Below are 17639 nucleotides of genomic sequence, written 5' to 3'. Positions count from 1 at the left end.
GATCGGGTCCCTGGGCAGCCTGAGCTCTGCCAGAGCAGCTCAGGCCTGTTGCCGTTAGCAACAGTGACAAGTGCTGTGCGCTCCGACGAGTGTCGGTACAGGGACCGCGGGCCCCTGGTCACAGACAACCAAGAACCGGGAGTGGAACTGCCGTGCCCGCAGCCTCCAGGAGCAGCCGGAGTTGCAAGGGCTGCGGGCTGTTCCTCCAGCCGCGGGCCCTGCGGCAGCTCCGTGGGGCGGCCCGGCATCGGTGTGGATCTGCGTGGTCAGAGCAAACCCGGGCCGGAGCCAGGCCTCGCCTCCCCGTCAGAGGCCAAGGTCTGCCCATGGCCTGCGGCCAGGGCCACTGAGGCCTGCCTGACCCGCCTGTCCTGTCTCCCCACAGAACCAGCGTCGGAGAGGCAAGGGGCACGACGGCCTTTACCAGGTGAGTGCCATACTGCCTCCCTCCCCGCTGTGCCTCACCTGCGGGGTCAGCTCTGTGCTCTCGCCAATGCCTGGGCAGGGCGAGCCCAGGGCGCCTGCTGGCCGGCCAGCCCCCCTGCGGGCTGCGTTATTACCAGGCGCATGACTGGGTTCCCACCCAGGACAAGGGCGTCCCGGGCATTGGTGCCCGCGCAGGACCCAGAGCCGTGGGCCGCTCCTCCGTGTCTGGGCCCGGCAGCTGCCTCGGCTGCCTCGCTCCGCACACCTAGTGAGACGGCAGGAGGGGTGGGAAGACTGAAGGGGAACTACCAAGGGAAGTCACAAGTTTGAAAAGGAAATGTGGCTGTCAGCAGCCTGGCTTATGGAATCCTGGGGAGAAGTATGCCAAGCCCGGGGCTTCCTGGCCAGCTGCCTGGCCAGGCTCCTCCCTCCCCTCACTCCACCTGCCAGGCGAGTTCAGGTGATGCCCCCAGGGCCGTCTGCTGGAGCCCCAGGGAGGGTGGAGCCGCAGTGGCGTGGTGGGAACACAGGACACAGCACTGCAGGGCCCAGCGCCTGGGGGCAGCAACCGTTGTCAGGAAAGGAGCCCCAGGCCACACCCAGCAGGGACAGAACCCACCCCCGCGGGCATGAGGGCAGTTCCCGGGCCTCTGGAGGCGGGTGGGCAGGCACAGGCCATGCTGTGACACCTCTTGGGCCCTGGTGGGCAGGTGCGGCTCCTGACCCAGTCTTTTCCTTCTCCCTTCACCAGGGGCTCAGTACGGCCACCAAAGACACCTATGATGCCCTCCACATGCAGGCGCTGCCCCCTCGCTAGCAGCTGGGGACCAGCACCCACAGGGAGACCCGCAGACACCCAGATTGTAAAGACCCAGGAAAAACATGCACAGCCCAGTTCGCTCCTGTCTCCCCTCCAAGTCCTCTGTCAGAACAGGTGCTTCATGTGGTCACGTCTGGTCCCCTCCCGTCCCCAACCTCCATTCAGCGTCACCCTGCACGTGAGGGAGTGCGTCCCGGCCCGTCCTGGAGCCCGCCCAGCCCTCGGCTTCTGCCTGCCTGGGGCCAGGGCCGGACCGTGGCTCGCACCTGGGTCAGGACACTCCTCACACCAAGCTGTTCAGTCTGTTTTGTAAAGCCCCAATGGAGCCCCGGACGCCAGCACCGCCCAGCAGTCTGTGCTGTCGGCACCTGAGTGGCTTGGCCCCTGCTGTAGATTTGGCTTCTGTTGTCCACCATCCCCTCACTGCCGGGTAGCTCGGCACTGGGCCGAGGAAGGTCCGGGCAGAGCCCTGCGGACAGAGGCGCAGTGGGGGGCTGGGTTGGAGCCGCGTGAAGGCTCCAGAGCCCGGAGCACAGGCCTCCCTCCGCCGGCATCCCTTCCCATGGGGTCCGGGTGCCAGGCCCTGGGCCTGAGAGATGGACACGCCTGTGCCTTTGAGCTCACATCCTTACAAGGAGGCGTGTGATGAGCAAACCGGTATAAAGCAGTGAACCGAGGCGGGCTCCCGAGCGGGGCAAGGCCGTGGCTCCCTGGCACTTGTTCACGTCACACTGACCCGCTACATGAAGGCCTCCCAGGAAGACCCCACACCACGGGGCCTGCAGAGCCCGGAGGACAGGGGCCTGGAAGGAGCCTCTCCCGCTGGGTTTTATCTATGCTGGTTTGCTAAAGCCTTGCTCTTTGCATAATAAACGCTTCAGTGAAAACACTGCTTTAGGCGGAGCTTTATTTCAACATCCAGGTCCTTGATGAGCATTTAGTCTCGGGAACCAGCCTGCTGCTCTCCAAGCCAGCACGGAGCATCAGTGCCCCAGGGCCAGGAGGCTGCGGCGGGCGGGGCCTGAGCGTGGGTGCAGTGTGAGGTGACATGCAGAGGGGCGGGCGGCGTGGGGACAGAGGTGAAGGAAAGGGCCTGGCGGGCAGGGCTCAGCGTGGCTCTGGCCATGGTGTGGGAGACAGCAGGAGAGGCCCCGGGCCCTCAGGCACCGGACCGCAGCTCGAGCAGCAGAGCGAGTCTGGGACTGGTTTGTACAGATGACATGGGGTTTGGGGAGGATGGAGGACGACAGAGGCTTCAAGGTCAGTCTCCCTCACAAAAGGTGACTGGAAATATCCACCAATTTCTATTGGGTAAAGGCTCTGGAATCAATACCTTCACTTGTTCAAAAGAAAAGTCCGGGCCACAGCTGTTAAAGCCGGAGGTCAGGGACTTGGACAGGAGTGCCAGGCACCTCTGCCAGGACACGCTGCTCAGCACCGCACACGGCGAAGGCGCTCTGCCCCTGACCTGGACGCCGGGAACCCAGCTCCCTACGGCCAACATGTCGGCAGTAGCCACTCCATGCCCAGCGGGTGGCAGATGCCAGGGAGAAGAGCATGGAGTCATCACAGTTGGGGACGTCACATTTGGCCCTCGGTTTCAGCCACATCATCTGAAAGGACGTAGTGCTCTGCAGGGTCAGGGCCTGGGCACGAGCAGGTGTGGGCCAGCCAGCGAGGACGGAGGAGCCTGGAAGGATGTGGAAGGAACTCCCCGAGGGCCAGACTGTCCGCCTGCCGTGGCACCTGGCTGGGGCCGGGAAGACCCCAGCGTCGCTTCGCTGCCTTTGCTGCCAGTCAAGCTCGGCCACGGCTGCAACTTCCGCTCACCTGCCTTTCCGAGGCAGACGCTGGTCATCTACCAAAGCGAGTGGACACACCCACACCTAGGGTCAAGGTGGGCCGAGTTATGTGACCCATGGCTGGCTTGACACAAGGGTTTGACCCATTGCGTCAAGAATTTGAGTGGAGGCAAGGAGGAAGCTGGCAGTGAGCTCTGGGGCTGACTTCCGGGGCAGGTGTGTGTGTGTGTGTGTGTAAGCGCGAGCGTGCTATGACCACACAGCGCGGGCTGGGAGGACTGAGCTGCTGACAGACCGCGCCCCAGTGAGAGCCGCCCTCGTCTTTGGAGAGAAAAGGTGGCAACAGAGAATTCAGCTCTCACTGGTGAGCTCCTCATGCCACACGAAGTGAGTTAGAACATGCCCACCTTCTGTTGATTTATTTTTGTTGTTAATCCTCACCTGAGGGTATTTTTTCCATTGATTTTTTAGAGAGAGTGGAAGGGAGGGAGAGAGGGAGACATTGATTGGTCGCCTCCTGCATGCACCCTGACCAGGGCTAGAGATCGAACCTGCAGCCCAGGTGTGTGCCCTTGACAAGGAGTTGAACCCATGCCCCTTCGGTGCACCAGCCAAGGATCTAAATTCTAACCACTGGGACCTGGCCAGGGGCAGACCCGCTGACAGAGGACAGGGAAACAGTGGAAAGGGCACTCCTTCCTCGCCCTCTGGGGCTGAGCAGTGGCTTTGCCTTCTAAGATCTCTCTCATGCTGGTGAGCTCACCACTGTCTCTGCCAAACGGGATTCCTGCTGAAAACGTGGAATTGTTTTAAGGAAATTACTTCACCAACTTAAATGCAAGACGGGGGAGAAGGCTGAGCAGGCCGAGGCCACCCCTCCCCACTGGGCCTCACAGGACAGCAGCTCCCTCCACCCCCACGCAGGGCAGCACAGGCCACGCCAGCTGTGGCACTCGCGGAGGCAGCAGCCCTCCCAGAGCTCCTCAGTGAGCTGGTTTCCCCGCAAGAAGTCGCGTTCAGGTTCAAGGTTCCCTTTCAGGGGAGAAGGGGCGCCTCTGACAGGAGGCCAGGGCCCGAGTCAGGATTGGCTTCCTCCCGAGGCCACAGGGGACATGTGTGCAGGGCAGTTTAGACGATAAATCTGGAAAAGTCAAGTTCAGTGTCAGCTCTGCAGTCAAGTCCACAGTGAAATGGGAGTCTTTGAGGAGCCTGCGTGTTTGATGGCAGCAAGCCCCGCGGTCTGGAGTCCACTGCGGCCGACGCCTGCCTGCTCACCCCCAGGGCCTGGCTGGGAGGCGGGCGGACCCTGTGCCCAGGGGTGACGGGCAGGGCTGTGAGCCATCTGGGTGGGGATGTGTGTGAAGCACCCAGACACCAACACGACCCCATCAGAGAAACTCAGACAATGCGAAAACACTTGGAAAAATGGTTTAATGATGTTTTACAACAGAAATGAACTGTACAGTTACAGTTAAGTTTAATATATATATAAAAAGTTACAGCAGACAAATGCATCTACACAAAACCTAGCATTTCCTTCTGATTCAGCCACCCACACAGCCTCTCCCCAGCCCACAGCCTGTGGGCGGCCCAGGAGGGGTCACAGGAAGGGCACTTTTAAGGAGACAGCACCACTTATGTCCCCTGACTCCTCAGGCCTTGGGAGGCATCAGTGAATCCCTCCCAATGCAAAGTCCCCATGCCATGTTATCAGCTGACTCTTATGAAACATTCCTGGGTGGGGAGGGGCGTCGGGGGCGGGCACTGGCTACCCAGGCGTCTGGGGCAGTGGGGCTACACAATAGCCACCCAGATCGCGAAACCACCAGGAGAAACAGGGCAGGGGTCCCGTCAACTCCCCAGGAGTGGTCACTGCCTCGCTGGAGCTGCTGGACCATGTTGGAAAGAATCATACACCACATCTTAAGTTTCCACAAAAGAGAACTCGAACTCACATTTTAAAGTTAGGCACATAAAACAAAAATGTATGGGAGGCCAAGGGGCCAATTCCCCCTCGTGTCCCTCCCTTGACAACAGTGGAAAAACACCCCTGAATCAATATTTAAAAAAAAAGAAAAAGAAAAAAAGGTGAGGGAGTTATCTGAAGACAGAAAGAAAACATCTTTAGAAAAACACGATCGCTGTCTCTTTAAAAGAAAACAATGCCCCAGTGGGCAGGTCATCAGCGATGAGCACTCCAAACGAAAGGGGTGGGCGCTTACGACTGGACAGCACGGACACGCAGAGCGTTTCATTTCTTTTTATTAGGAACTCCGAGGCAGTGAAAACTGTTATGTTAATACATACATAGACACACCCAAACATACAAAAATACTATTATCTCAAACTACTAAGAATAGGACAGTTCAGTTATTTTCATGCTATGACTTTACACGGAAACAAACGAGAAGTTAAACAACATTTTTTTAATATCCCAGAAATATACCAAAATATACATCTACGCTTTGGAACTGCTGAGGTTAGACGAGTGCAGGTGCGGTGCGCGCACTCCGCAGTCTGCGGTGCAGGGTGGGATTCTCTTTGGTATCTGCGTCAGCCTAAGATTACTAACATTTGGGTTTTGCTTTGGGATAGAGCTTGTATGACCCTAGAACCCACCCCCCCATAAGCTGAGATTAAAAAGATCCGTGTAAAAAGTTCCTTCATTTGCAACCCCCGCCCCCCAGTTAAAAAGTCACAGGCATCTACCTAGCACAGGTGAGAAACACGATGCATAGTTGCGCAGCGCGCCGCAGGAAGGAGACAGCCACAGTGGGGAATGAACGGTCCACACGCGCTCTGCACGCTCCCGCGGGGACAGGAAAGGAAAGAGAACGAAGGCTCCGAAGGGCCCTGGGCGTGCTCGGCGCCAGCCCAGAGGTTAGCACCCAGCAGAGCAGCCAGTCCTGCGCCAGGGTCTTCGGCCCCCCCACTCTGTGGAGTCCTGGGCCAGCAGCGCCCACCCTCCTCGTCCTGGGCTCAGCCCTGCCTGGCCGTGACCGTGGCGTTATGGGCGGGTTATCGTGGCGATGGGTTTTGTCTGCTGTTCTGAAGTGTCTGAAACGCCACTGTGCTCCACGGCATGTTCACAGTCGGCAGGGCCAGAGCTCCAGGCCGAGGGCGCGCACACCTGCCCCCCCGCGGCCAGAGCCCCACCTGCCGGCCTTGCTTGGCGCCGGCCAGGACGCCACAGACTGGATCGACGCCGAAGACTGCCTTTATCTTTGGTTTTTTTGTTTGTTTTGAGTTTATACAATCATTAAGAAATCTTTGGTTTTGGCTGGAAATTTAAAAAGCAAAACAAAACCAAACAAAGAAACCACCCTCCCTGGCGAATCACAGAGGAAGACCTGGCGGAGCTTCCGGGCGGAGTGGGGACTGAGGCTGGAACTACATTCAAAGAAAAGGAAACGGGCCGGGGGAGGCTTCAGAGAGCCCACGGGACATAAGATTGTCAACTAATAATAATAATAACTTAAATATTTGGATTTTTTGGTCATGTCAAAGGAACAAAAGTGAAATGTGTGTGCAGCAGTCAGCGCAAAGGGGCCTCTTTGGTGTTTTCCCTTCCACCCACAGTCCCGAAAGCCAGCAGAACCAGAGGCTTGGAGGGAAGGGGCGGCCTCCTGCCGCCAGGGAAAGGCAAAGACAGGAGTTGGCGTGTGGCCAGCAGTCGGAAAGGTGGGGTGGGAGCTGACAGCCGGCCAGCCCCTACAGGCAGGTGGGGGAGTGGGCCCCTGACCTGTGAAGACCTCTTGCAACAAAAGAACCAGAAGATTGCAATTTGCCCTCACTTGCAGTAGCTTTCAAGCAGCGACATTCAGAGGCGCTAGGTGGGCCCACCCCAGGCCCCAGATCCCTCGATGCTATAGGCCAGAGCTCGGCATGACTCACGGGAGGGAGGGCAGACTTGGCAACTCCATAAGGTTTAGAGGAAGTTGAAGCAAGTTACTCAGTCACGAGTTAGAATGAGGTATACGACGCCCGGCTGCGGTGGGAGGCCCGTGCTTACTCGCCTCGCCTCTGTTGCCACCAGAGGAAGGGACAGGCGGACGACCTGACCTTCCGTGGGAGGAGGCGTCTCCGCAGAGAGCGGGCCTCCTCCTCCGCCAGCGGTGCGCACAGGCCGCTGGAGCCGGTCAGAAGCTGGAAGCCCGTCTGTCTCCCTGACCTGGCCTCGGGACAGGAGGTTTATATTGCAAAAAGGCCCGTTCCAATACGGCCGCAGGCCTCATGCTCACACAACAGGCGGGTGCGAGGCGCCCCACTGGGCCTGTGCAGGTCAGAACCAAGGCAGGGCACACCCAGGCAGGGCACCGACCTGGCTGGCGCGAGTCCAGCCTTCCTGACGGCGCTGTCCCGGAGCTTCTCAAAGTGCACTGATTTCCTGCCCGAGGCTCCCACTGAGACAGGTGGGAGCACGGGGCATGTGTCTGCCTGGTTCTGTCCTTCCCTCCAAGGGGGCCCGGCTGTACAGAAGCATCTGGAAGCCTCATTAAACAGCAGGGTCTGAAGGAGGCCTCGGCTGCTGTGTGGCTGCGAGCACAGCAATGAGCAAGGAACTAAGAAAATCCAGGGGACTCTGCAGCAGACCACGATGTTTCTACAGGAAACTCGTTTTGGGGTCTGACCTATCTGACGGTGGCGGAGCCCTGGCAGAGTGGGCAGACCCAGGGACCCTGCCCACCCCAGGGAGTCCCATTCTGCCCTCAAAGTGGTATCCATAACCCTTGATCCCACAGCCTCTGCTTCGAGTGCTTCTCCCTTCAGCGCCCAGGCCCTGCCATCTAGCGTCCTGTGAAGCCAGGGCTGACACTGTCACACCCTGTCAGCAAGACTGTTAGCACAGCTGCCATACGCCCAGCACCCTGGCAGTTTTTGATGAAAACTTGAGAGAGCAATACATTTCTGGCCCTCCCTCCCTTTCTGGGTCATCAATAGTGCCCGGAACAATGAGCTCCTCAATGCCGGGGAGCTCTCGTGCACGAACAGCTTGGAACAACACGGCGCCATGGGCAGAGCTTCAAGGAAGGGCTCGGTTTCCACGTCACCTGCTCTTGAAAATGCTTCTCTTTTACACTGACAGCACATCTCGCTCACCTGAACTTAGCTGCACTGGCTCTGCTCTACACGTGTTAGATGAAGGGAAAGAAAGAACCCTACCCCTTTCCTCCCACCCCCAAGCCCCCAGCGATGCCAAGAACGTCCCGGCGACACTGAGCGGCCCATCCGGCCTCAGACCAGCGAGTGAACCTAAAGGAGTCTCTTCCAAAGCCAGGGTGACCGCCAGGCCCTCCTCAGGCAGCGGAGGGAGAGGACAGCGGGGAAGCTTCCCCAGTTCCAGCTTTTTGTTCCTATTCCTTCTGCCGTTGAAACAGGATAAGCAAGGGCCGAGCGGTGTCTCTGGTATCCAAACCGGATCCCACTGAAGTTCCATGAGACGGGCCTTCATTTACAAACAGGCTTTCTGGAGAAGTGCCTAGTCTGGACTCAGGGGGGCCGAGAAAGCCTGTCCCACAGTGCGGGCAGAAAGGCGCGTCCTTTTCCGCCCACCCGAACGTGCCCCCAGAACACACCCTCCTCAATCTCACCAGCCAACCAATCCCCAGAGGTCACACGTCACCGAGGTGGGGGGCAAGCAGGACGGCTGTCAACTTCTAGGTTTGGTTTTCCTTCTTTTGCATTTTTGGTCTGGACGGAAGTCAGCTGGGCCCAAGAGTGTGTGCTACCAGCACGTCCAACATGACCCAGGCGACAAGAGCCGTCCACGCTCATCTTCCCAGGCGACAAGGCCCATGCACTCATTCTGCTCTGCTGTCCACACGGACAGGGCACTACTGCCACCTCTCCACCCGGCATCGCACCGGCATCGCACCGTCATCCTTTGCCCACGTGCCTGCCACATACAGAGGTAAGAGCCGTTGGGAGAGGCTGGCAGGGCTGATCTGGGGGCACAGGCCGCCTTAGCAAGGATGTCAACGCCCAAGGGACCCTGAACCCCTGTGCCACCTGCATGCCCCACACACTGCCCAGCAGGTCAGACCACAGAGAGGCCAACAAACCCCAAGCCCAGTCACAGGGACAGTCAAGTTTCCTTTGGTAAGAGAGAGAGAAGGAACAACAAACAACACGAGCAACGAGCAACGATTCCTTCTAACAGTCACCTTCTCCTCGTCCCCCACCCCACCCCCCTCGAACCCCATAAACTGTAACCTATAAACAGGATCCCAATACATACAGCATCAATCATGTTTATCCATCTTAATAAACATCAGTTAACTAAATGCTACAGCTAGAATTATTTCCACTATTTATAAAGTTTTTTTCTTTTTGTTTATTTGGTTTTTAGTTTAAAACCAGTTCTGCAACAATGCTAAACTACACTGAGGTATTTCATGAAGGGGCCAGTAGCCACCGCTACCCTCCAGCACTATCCTCACGGATTAAGGTGTCGCCATTCAAAGGGAGAAGGAAGGGAGAAAAGGAGATCCAGGTTCCAGACCAACACAGCTGCACCCACGGCTCCTGCGTGGGGCCAAAGCCGAGAGGCAGAGCCAGGACGGCACTGCTCATCAATGAGGGTGGTCGGAGCAGAAGCAGCTCACGAACCACGTGGACATCTGAACAACTCAGAGAACACCCTGCCCTCTGAGACCCTTCCAACATCTCACTAGGAGTCTCGGCGTCCCGTGTACTCTCTCTGGATTGAGAAACAAGGAGGCAGAACGGGACCCGCCTTAGCCTCGCCCAGGATCGCAGGCACACGCAGTGCACGCCTCCGTCAGCTGCCTTAGCGAGTCCTGGTCCAAGGAGGGTTTCCTTCTTCTCCAAAGGCAGGGGCTGCTCAGGAAGGTTTACCACTTTATCAAGTGTTGTCCTCAAAATGTCTAAGATTGAAAATGACCCCAGAATGGCCGGGGCCAGCATTACTCGAAGAGGCCGCACACGGAACGCTCGTTACACACGGGCACAAAAGTATCCTCCTAATGCTCGTGATCAAATTAACCCGTCAACTCACTCCCACTGGCATTAGTTTAAATTCCAGACCTTTGGTCTTTTAAAGTTTTCAGCTCTAATAAACATGGTTTGAAAAACAGAATTTTAAATTGATCAATTTTTGATGCTGATTTCTGAGAAAGCATTTGACCAAGCTCTCACAATGAGCTGCTCGGCTCTTCTGTAACTGAAGGCTTGGAAGTGGCACTGGGGGTGCCAGGCCCCCGCTGCTCGCCCCAGCCAGGAGCCCCGGCCCTGCCTCTCCCTGTCAACACTGCTCCCTTTTCTTCCCATCTCACCGATTTTACTTTTTTCTCCGTAAGAAAGTTTTGTGAGGAGGACGTGGCTTGGGAACAACTTTAGACTATGAACTACAATCAGTGTCTTCTGTAAGCCACATGTCTAGTACACACTAATTGCAATGTTTACTATTAGGATTTATAATGTTAAAAGTCGACATTAATTTCCCATACTTGCAAATGTAGCAATTTAAATAGAAAATTTAATGTTAAAGATTGGGCTGAATTTAAATATTGTATCAAGCAAATATCTGTGCTTCTGGATAATGTAGATAAGGTTCCCCCTACTTTTGCAAATAAATGAAGGATAATAGGACAAAATAACATTAAAAATAAAAAAAGAGGTATAATTGTGCTTTTCCCCCCAACAATGAAAGAATTATGTGGAACAAATGGTAAAAAAAAAAAATCTCACTAGAAGCCTTTTAACTAATCTTATTTTCTTTCTAAAAAAATTCTTTCTAATAATCTACCATGAAGTACAAACAGGTGTGGTCCTACACAGAACAACAGCCGGGCTCCTGCGGTTCCATCTCTGACAAGAAGCTGAGTAAATGGGGCTGTATTGATCTTTCTTATCAAATAAATACAGGAAGTATGTGACATCACATAACGGACTGCACCATTTACATAATTCTAAAGAGCTGCCTCCATAACTTCAGAAACATTTAAACTAATACAGTACTCAACCTATTTCTTAAATCGGGGACAGTAACAGGGTTCCTGTGAGAAGCCCTTTTCTAGGTCTTTCTGCCTTGTCCCTCAGATTTACACAGGGCACACATCAAGTGCACGACCAAACTGCACTGCTTGCAATGAGTAGGGTTCAAACAGTTACATTCAGCACTCCCTCGGGAAGGCCCATCGCCATGGGCAAATATAGTATCACTACAAATGCATTAGATTAGTCTTTGGTTTAATGTGTTAAGCAAATTCAGGGATGAAATAAAACTTGCATAAACATTAAGGGGAAAAAAGAAGACTGTCACAATGAGTTGGGATGGCCTGTCTGGCCCTTCCTCTTAGAAATGCAGGAACTCAACCCAACACCTCTTTTTGATCAGTTGCCCCTCTTAATTTCCAGACTCCCACATAAGGTGTCTAACAGCTACGTCTGAGTATCCAGCTTCAGAGATTCACTCAACACAAAAAGCATTTGTGGAGATGATAAAGATGACACAGTGACAAAGGACTGCAGGTTGTGTCATGAAGCAATATGGTCAGTGAGGTTCCTAGGGGTGGGGCTGGAGATCTATTTAAGCTATCCAACCAGCAACAAGCTGTTTTAGTGTTTCTCGTACATGTATAAATGTACGTTCATTTTGCAACTTGTTTTTACTTGTCTAAAGATTTATTTCTTTTAAATACAGGTTTTTATGCTGGTTTAATATCATAAAGTGATCCCCAGACACAATTCCCTTATCCTAAACTGACCAGAGAATACAGACAGGGCTGGGAATGAAGACCATCACACTGACTTGAATGTTTAGTATCCTTTTACATATTAAAGTCCATTGGTGAGTCTTACCTGGGAGAGGGAGCATCTTTGGAGCCACATAGGAAACAAACCCAGTCAGTCCTGGCCCTTGCTGTTAGCCACTGGGCTGGAGTTCCTTGGGCCTTGACATTTCCTTTGGTAGTCATTTTGGGAATTAATGCTATAGCCTCTCACCCAGTATGGTGGGTATCAGCATTCCCCTCCCTGAATCTTGCCTGGAACCTGCCACTCCCAAGGGCGCAACCCATTCCCGTGGCAGCTGCAGTATTATTGATAGTCCTACAACCATTAGCACAGACTAAAGTTAGAGATATCAAGTCAGGATACAAGACTAAATTTAACTACATCAGAGAACTTGAGGGGCAGAGAGAGAAAAGTTAGTTCACCGACACTGCCATTCTATTTACACACCAAACTAAATAAACTAGTTAAAAATCAAGTTCATGTCTGCCCAGAGGATAGTACAATTTACCAACATAAAAGATTAAAAGAAGCAGCAACTTTTATATAAAATTATTAAAGACAATGAAAAAGAAATTGTCAGTAGCATCTAACTCCTCAATGTGTCTGAACCGCACGATAAAAACTAGTCCTTTAGTACAGCAGCTTGCTAAAAATCGACTTTGGTTCAAGCTTAGTTAAAAAAAAAACACAAAAACATAAAAAAAACAACACACCACACATAAAAAAGGTGGGTGGACATTTGTTAGTATCCCTGCTTGCAGTTCACTGATTTTGGAGGGATTTTAGGGAAAGGGAAGGGTGAGGAGAGGACACCGAGGATGGGAATTAAATACTTTGTGAAATAAAACAGGAAGACAGATGGAACAAAAGAAAAATCAACAAGGGGATGAAAATGTTTCTGGCCTTTAACATTAATGTGCCTGTCTCCCACTTGGACGATCACAAACAGAAAAGCACGACCTTTCCCAAGGCCGTGGAGACCTAAGTGCACAGAACCAAGCTCCCTCCAGCACAAGCCAAGCAACGAAAATGACAGGTAAGCCCTCAGCCAAAGCTCAGAAGGGGAAAGTGCAGCTGGGACAGGCAAGGTCAGCAAGCACCCGGGACAGCAGCCGGCCCTCGCCCTCAGTCAGACGGGCGGGCGGGCGGGCGGGCGCAGGAGCGCCTTGCAGGGATCAGTCCAGGGGTTTTGGTATAGATGCTACCATAAAGAAAAGGGGTTCCCGTTTCCCAGTCACCTCGCTCCTCATCTACTTCATGAACTCCCCCTTCTCTTGGGCTCATTTACACAGTCCAGAAACACCGCACCCGTGCCAGAAGCTCCTCCCTTCCCCAGAACAGCTACCACTGCCACGTGACCCGCCTCACAGGAGCATCACTAACCAGCCCAGGAGACACCCGAGTGAGGGGCACACAGGTCCTGCTCAGTCCTCAGGCTCTCCAGACCCACGAAGCTAGTGCGTGCCTTCTCCACTAGGGGACAAGGACGGTCTTGGGGTGGCGGGTGAGAGCCACCTGGGGAAAAGGAAGTCTGTGGCTAGAGAAGGTGTAACCTCAGACTCTTCTCATCCCCCTGTTGGAGGTCAATCACCGATGGGAGCAGGCTAGCAGGGCTCCTTTAGAGAACAGGAGGGAAACACCCCACTCCCAACAAGTACATTTGTTCTTTGCTAAGTTGAAGGAAGTTCGGTTGAAAACCTTCCACACAATGGAACAAACACACACACACAGCAACAATAGGAGCATTTTTCAGGAGATCAGAGTCACGAGAACCACCCAGGCAGGTGTCTGCAGTAGTCTTTGCTCTTGGAGCCAAGTCCCGCCTGCAACACGTGCGGCCCCATGAGAGGCAAGGAGCGGCGCTGGTGCACCCCGGGACCTGGCCTCGGGTCATTCAAGGTCGGAGTGAGAGCTACAGTCCAGCAGGAATTCCTTCCTACACAAAAGTGCTCCAAAGGCACCACCTGATGGGGGCGTGGAGTGGGAGCGTCTGTGCACGCTGCCCTCAGCTTCTGCACCGAGCCTCTTGCATAAGTGGCAACAGAAAACATTTCCTAGGGCCTCTGTGAGCGTCCAGGGTGAGGAAACCAGCAAGGACATTCGCAGTGAAGGACTCGAGTTCCCGACCCCTCCCCACAGTGGGAGCTCACTGAAGCAGGATCCAGGAGCGAGACACGTCCAAACCAAATATATATAAAACATGACAACAACAATAACAGATACAGTAACGCGGGCCTGCCTAAATTGTACCAGTTAAGAAAGGAACCCCCAACACAATTGATACGATTATAAACACCTTGTTATGACTTAGTGGCCTGTACAACAGACCCATAAAAATGATTTTTTTAAGAAAAAAAGGACTTTAGACAAACAAGAAATCTCCTTCCTACCCATATTAGAATTGGTAACCCACCTTGACTGCCACCGTGACCGCTGGAAATGATAAGTAGTCCTTTCACTTATTTTTTGTTTGTTTTTGATTTTTTGTTTCTGCTTTTTTTTTTTTTTTTTTTAATTTTTGGTTAGAAAGTTCTCCAATCCATGAAGCAATCCTGAAAAGACAGTGTTTTATTACAAAATTAGGCAAATGAAGTCCGGTCCTCATCCTTTCTTTCCGGCACGTGTCTTTCCTGCTCTCCTCTCCCTCGCCCTCACACCGTGGCAAGAGGGAGCCAGGGCACCTGCGGTCGCCAGCTGGCTGCTCGATGGCACTGCGCTGGAAGAGGCGGGCAGCACTCACTGCGCCTTGGAGGCGGTGGTGGTGGTGGAGGCAGCCCCACTGGCAGAGGCCACTGTGAAGAGCGTGTTCTGGATGGACTCAGCGGAGGTGGAGGCGGCGTGAAGGCTGGCGACAGGCCCCGAGTTCCCCGCGGAGGCTGCGGCGGCAGAGACCAGGCTAACCGGGTTGCTGGTGAGCAGAGAGAGGTTCTGGGGGTTCAGGAACAGAGGGGCGGTCACGATGTTGGGGGCTCCTCCCGCATTGGCAAAGACCAGGTTCCCAGTTGCGTCCAATGATGTTATTGGAAGAGAGCCACCAGAAGCAAGAGCTATGAACAAACCCCCAAAACAGGTGGGAAGGAGACCGTTAATACCATCCCGGAGAAGCCAAGGGCCACCAAATGACTTCAATCTCCCACAACCAGCTATAAAGCCCGGCCCTTCGCTGTTTTTCTTAATCAGAGAGCCATCTTGTCCCACCTGAAGTTTTGTTATGATTTTGCAGGACCTAAAGCAGCGGTCACCAACCTTTCAGACCTGTACAGGCCACTGGTGGTCTGCGGACCACCGGTTGGCGACTGCTGGCCTAAAGGACTGATCAATCTAGTGAGCGTGAGCGGGGGCGGTGGGGAGGTAAGGCCTGTCTGACCCGCTAAAGCTGCATCTGCACTGGAGCTTCCCTGACTTCAGTGCCCACCGACAGCATTAGGTAAATCCAGCGACTGTTTTTAATAAAGATTGCCAATGTTAAACTCCTTTCAAATGACAAACTAGCTCCAGCAATCATAGCACTAAAATATAGTCAGCTTTTATCAATCCACTGGCACTATGAAAAATCTGAGCACTTTATGGCTTTATACACAAGATGAAAAGCCATCTTTCCAAAGGCTTTTGTTCTAAAATAAATTAAGTTAGCAAGTAAAGTGTAAGGTGTGATCAAGTTTGCCCCTTCTAACTTGTGCAGAGCATGGTAGGCGTTACAGGAGGGAGCAGAGATGTGGGGATGCCCACGTGGACCATAGTGGGTTGGGACTGGCTCTAGCACCTGAGAACTTTCTGTGATGAAGGCATCAGCAAGATTTTCTTTAAAATAAGTGGGCGTCCGGCTGGTATGGCTCAGTGGTTGAGCATCGACCTATGAACCAGGAGGTCAGGGCACATGCCTGGGTTACAGCTCGATCCCCAGTGTGGGGCATGCAGGAGGCAGCCGATCAGTAATTCTCTCTCATCATTGATGTTTCTCTCTCTCTCCCTCTCTGAAATCAATTTTAAAAAATAAGCGGGCATTCCCTTTTACTACATTTCCGTTATCTGACAACCCCCCAGTATCTCCCTGACCCATAAAACCACATGCAGATTAGAAGGTTTCTCTAGGCTTTAAGACTTTGGTTGATTTCTTATGTAACATGTAAAGACAGCTGGAGGGACTGAGGGGTCGTCCCTGACTTGGACAGCATCACACAATGAGCACACACGGGGAGACTTGGTGTGGCTTTAAGTTTTCTGAGATTCCAGGCTTAGGGCCATAGCCCAGTTCTAGATCTCCCCAGAGAGGTCTTTCCCGCCTGCAGTGTCTGGAGCATCACTACCACCCAAAGACACCTACTGCCAAAAAAGTGGCTTCTCACAGTCTTATTCCAAAAAGGAGTCCTTGGCTAACAAAAGCTTCACAGAGCTAACCACCGATTCTACACAGCACGGAGGTCAGTGTGAAGCCAGGCAGTCCAGCCCATGTCTGGGACTTGTCGGTGACCAGTGTTTTCTGTGGTACGTACACTGGAGGAATATCACCCACCTGACAGCACCTTTACGCAAGTGGCTAACAGCTTATTTTTGGCCCCAAGAACTCTCACTTAAGCACACACTACTCTAATTGTAAGAAAACAATTCACATTCTTTGATTATACAGGGATGTCTCTCAAGCATCCTCAGACACAAGCCGAGGCACATAAGACACACCCTTCAGTAAACCCTTTGGGATTCAGATGCACTTCAGACTGGTAGCACATGAAGGTCAAAGGGACCCACTGGCCTTGGGAAAGGCAAGGACGGGACACCAAAGGAACAAAGGGCAGGCCCGGCAAGGATGCAAAGTGCTCCCGGAGTCCCCGATGTGCTCCGAGGGGACTGCTCAGCCGTGCTCTCCTGGGGTGGAGATGAGGACGGGGGTTTACTTGGTCAGGGTGCCTAGGCATAGGTCTTGGATGACTAAGTCAATAAACTTGTTAGGGAGAAAGTCTGTCCCCAAGTCTATACACATAACAAGGTCAGTATCAGCATAAAAGTCCTGATTTCTTACACTAAACTAGTAGGCTTCCCGTTCTAATGCCCAAACCACACCTACACTTCTTCACAAAGCTTTTTTACGAGACATTTTCTTGGTCCTCAAGTTAGTCAACATTATCAATTCAACTGTCTCCCCATCACCCTGACCTCTGGCAAAGTAGATTTCCTCCATTAAAAAGAAAAAGAAAAAAAGAGGTAAGGAAAGCAGCTGTACCGACCTTGAATAGTTGCCAGTGTACTGTTGCTCATCAGAGCTGGACTGAGAGCACCGCCCAGGGTCCCTGGGTTGAGACTGAGTAAGGCACCTCTGCAAGTGAAAAGAGCAGACACAGCAGTCAGCGTGACGTCACGCCCGAGAGGAAGCAGGCCTCGCGGAGGGGAGGGAGGGAGGCAGCTGCAGCTCCTGTCCTCTCTGCAGTCGACAGCCTGAGTCTCTGCTTTCCCTGAAGCTCACTGTGCAAACCAAACAAGACGATGACACACAGTGTCCAACTCATAGTCATTCAAACTTGCTCTGCATTATCTCCTTCTCTTTTCTCAAAACAAAAGCAAATGCCAGAGGAATAAATATATCTATAGAGTAATTCTTACTGCTGCAGCCCCTCCGCACGTTTGAGAGTCAGAAAGAGGTCAGCTGAGAGGCCAGCAGGGAATGAGTGAGATTGAGAGCCGGAAGCTGTGGGCTCCCCCGGCCCAACCCCGAGGCACGGCCAGCGCCTGCTGCTCGGGTCTCACCTAGAAATGAAGGTCTGACTGCTGCCCTTCCAGGGTGTCCAGACACTTAAGTCCGAAATCAGCAAGGTCCTTGAGCTGCTACAGAGCAACCCATT

General features: G+C 53.4%; 2 protein-coding genes across 6 annotated transcripts in view; one reads left to right on the top strand and one right to left on the bottom strand.

Moving 5' to 3' along the window:
* Positions 1-2130, top strand: part of CD247 (CD247 molecule) — a 70416-nt gene extending 68286 nt beyond the window's left edge. The window contains exons 7-8 of the mRNA XM_059673996.1: positions 386-427; positions 1178-2130. Coding sequence (XP_059529979.1) covers positions 386-427; positions 1178-1243 — 108 coding nt within the window. The 3' untranslated portion in view covers positions 1244-2130. The remainder of the gene's footprint in view (positions 1-385; positions 428-1177) is intronic.
* Positions 2131-4460: 2330 nt separating this feature from the next.
* Positions 4461-17639, bottom strand: part of POU2F1 (POU class 2 homeobox 1) — a 138595-nt gene continuing 125416 nt past the window's right edge. For all 5 annotated transcript variants that reach the window (XM_059673981.1, XM_059673979.1, XM_059673980.1 and 2 more), the window contains 2 exons: positions 17028-17116; positions 4461-14852 (listed from right to left, as the gene is read on the bottom strand). In XM_059673981.1, the coding sequence (XP_059529964.1) occupies positions 14542-14852; positions 17028-17116 (400 nt within the window). In that variant the 3' untranslated portion in view covers positions 4461-14541. The remainder of the gene's footprint in view (positions 14853-17027; positions 17117-17639) is intronic.

Source organism: Myotis daubentonii, chromosome 18, assembly GCF_963259705.1.
Source record: "Myotis daubentonii chromosome 18, mMyoDau2.1, whole genome shotgun sequence".
NCBI lineage: Eukaryota > Metazoa > Chordata > Mammalia > Chiroptera > Vespertilionidae > Myotis > Myotis daubentonii.
This window is presented reverse-complemented; position numbering and strand designations above follow the sequence as displayed.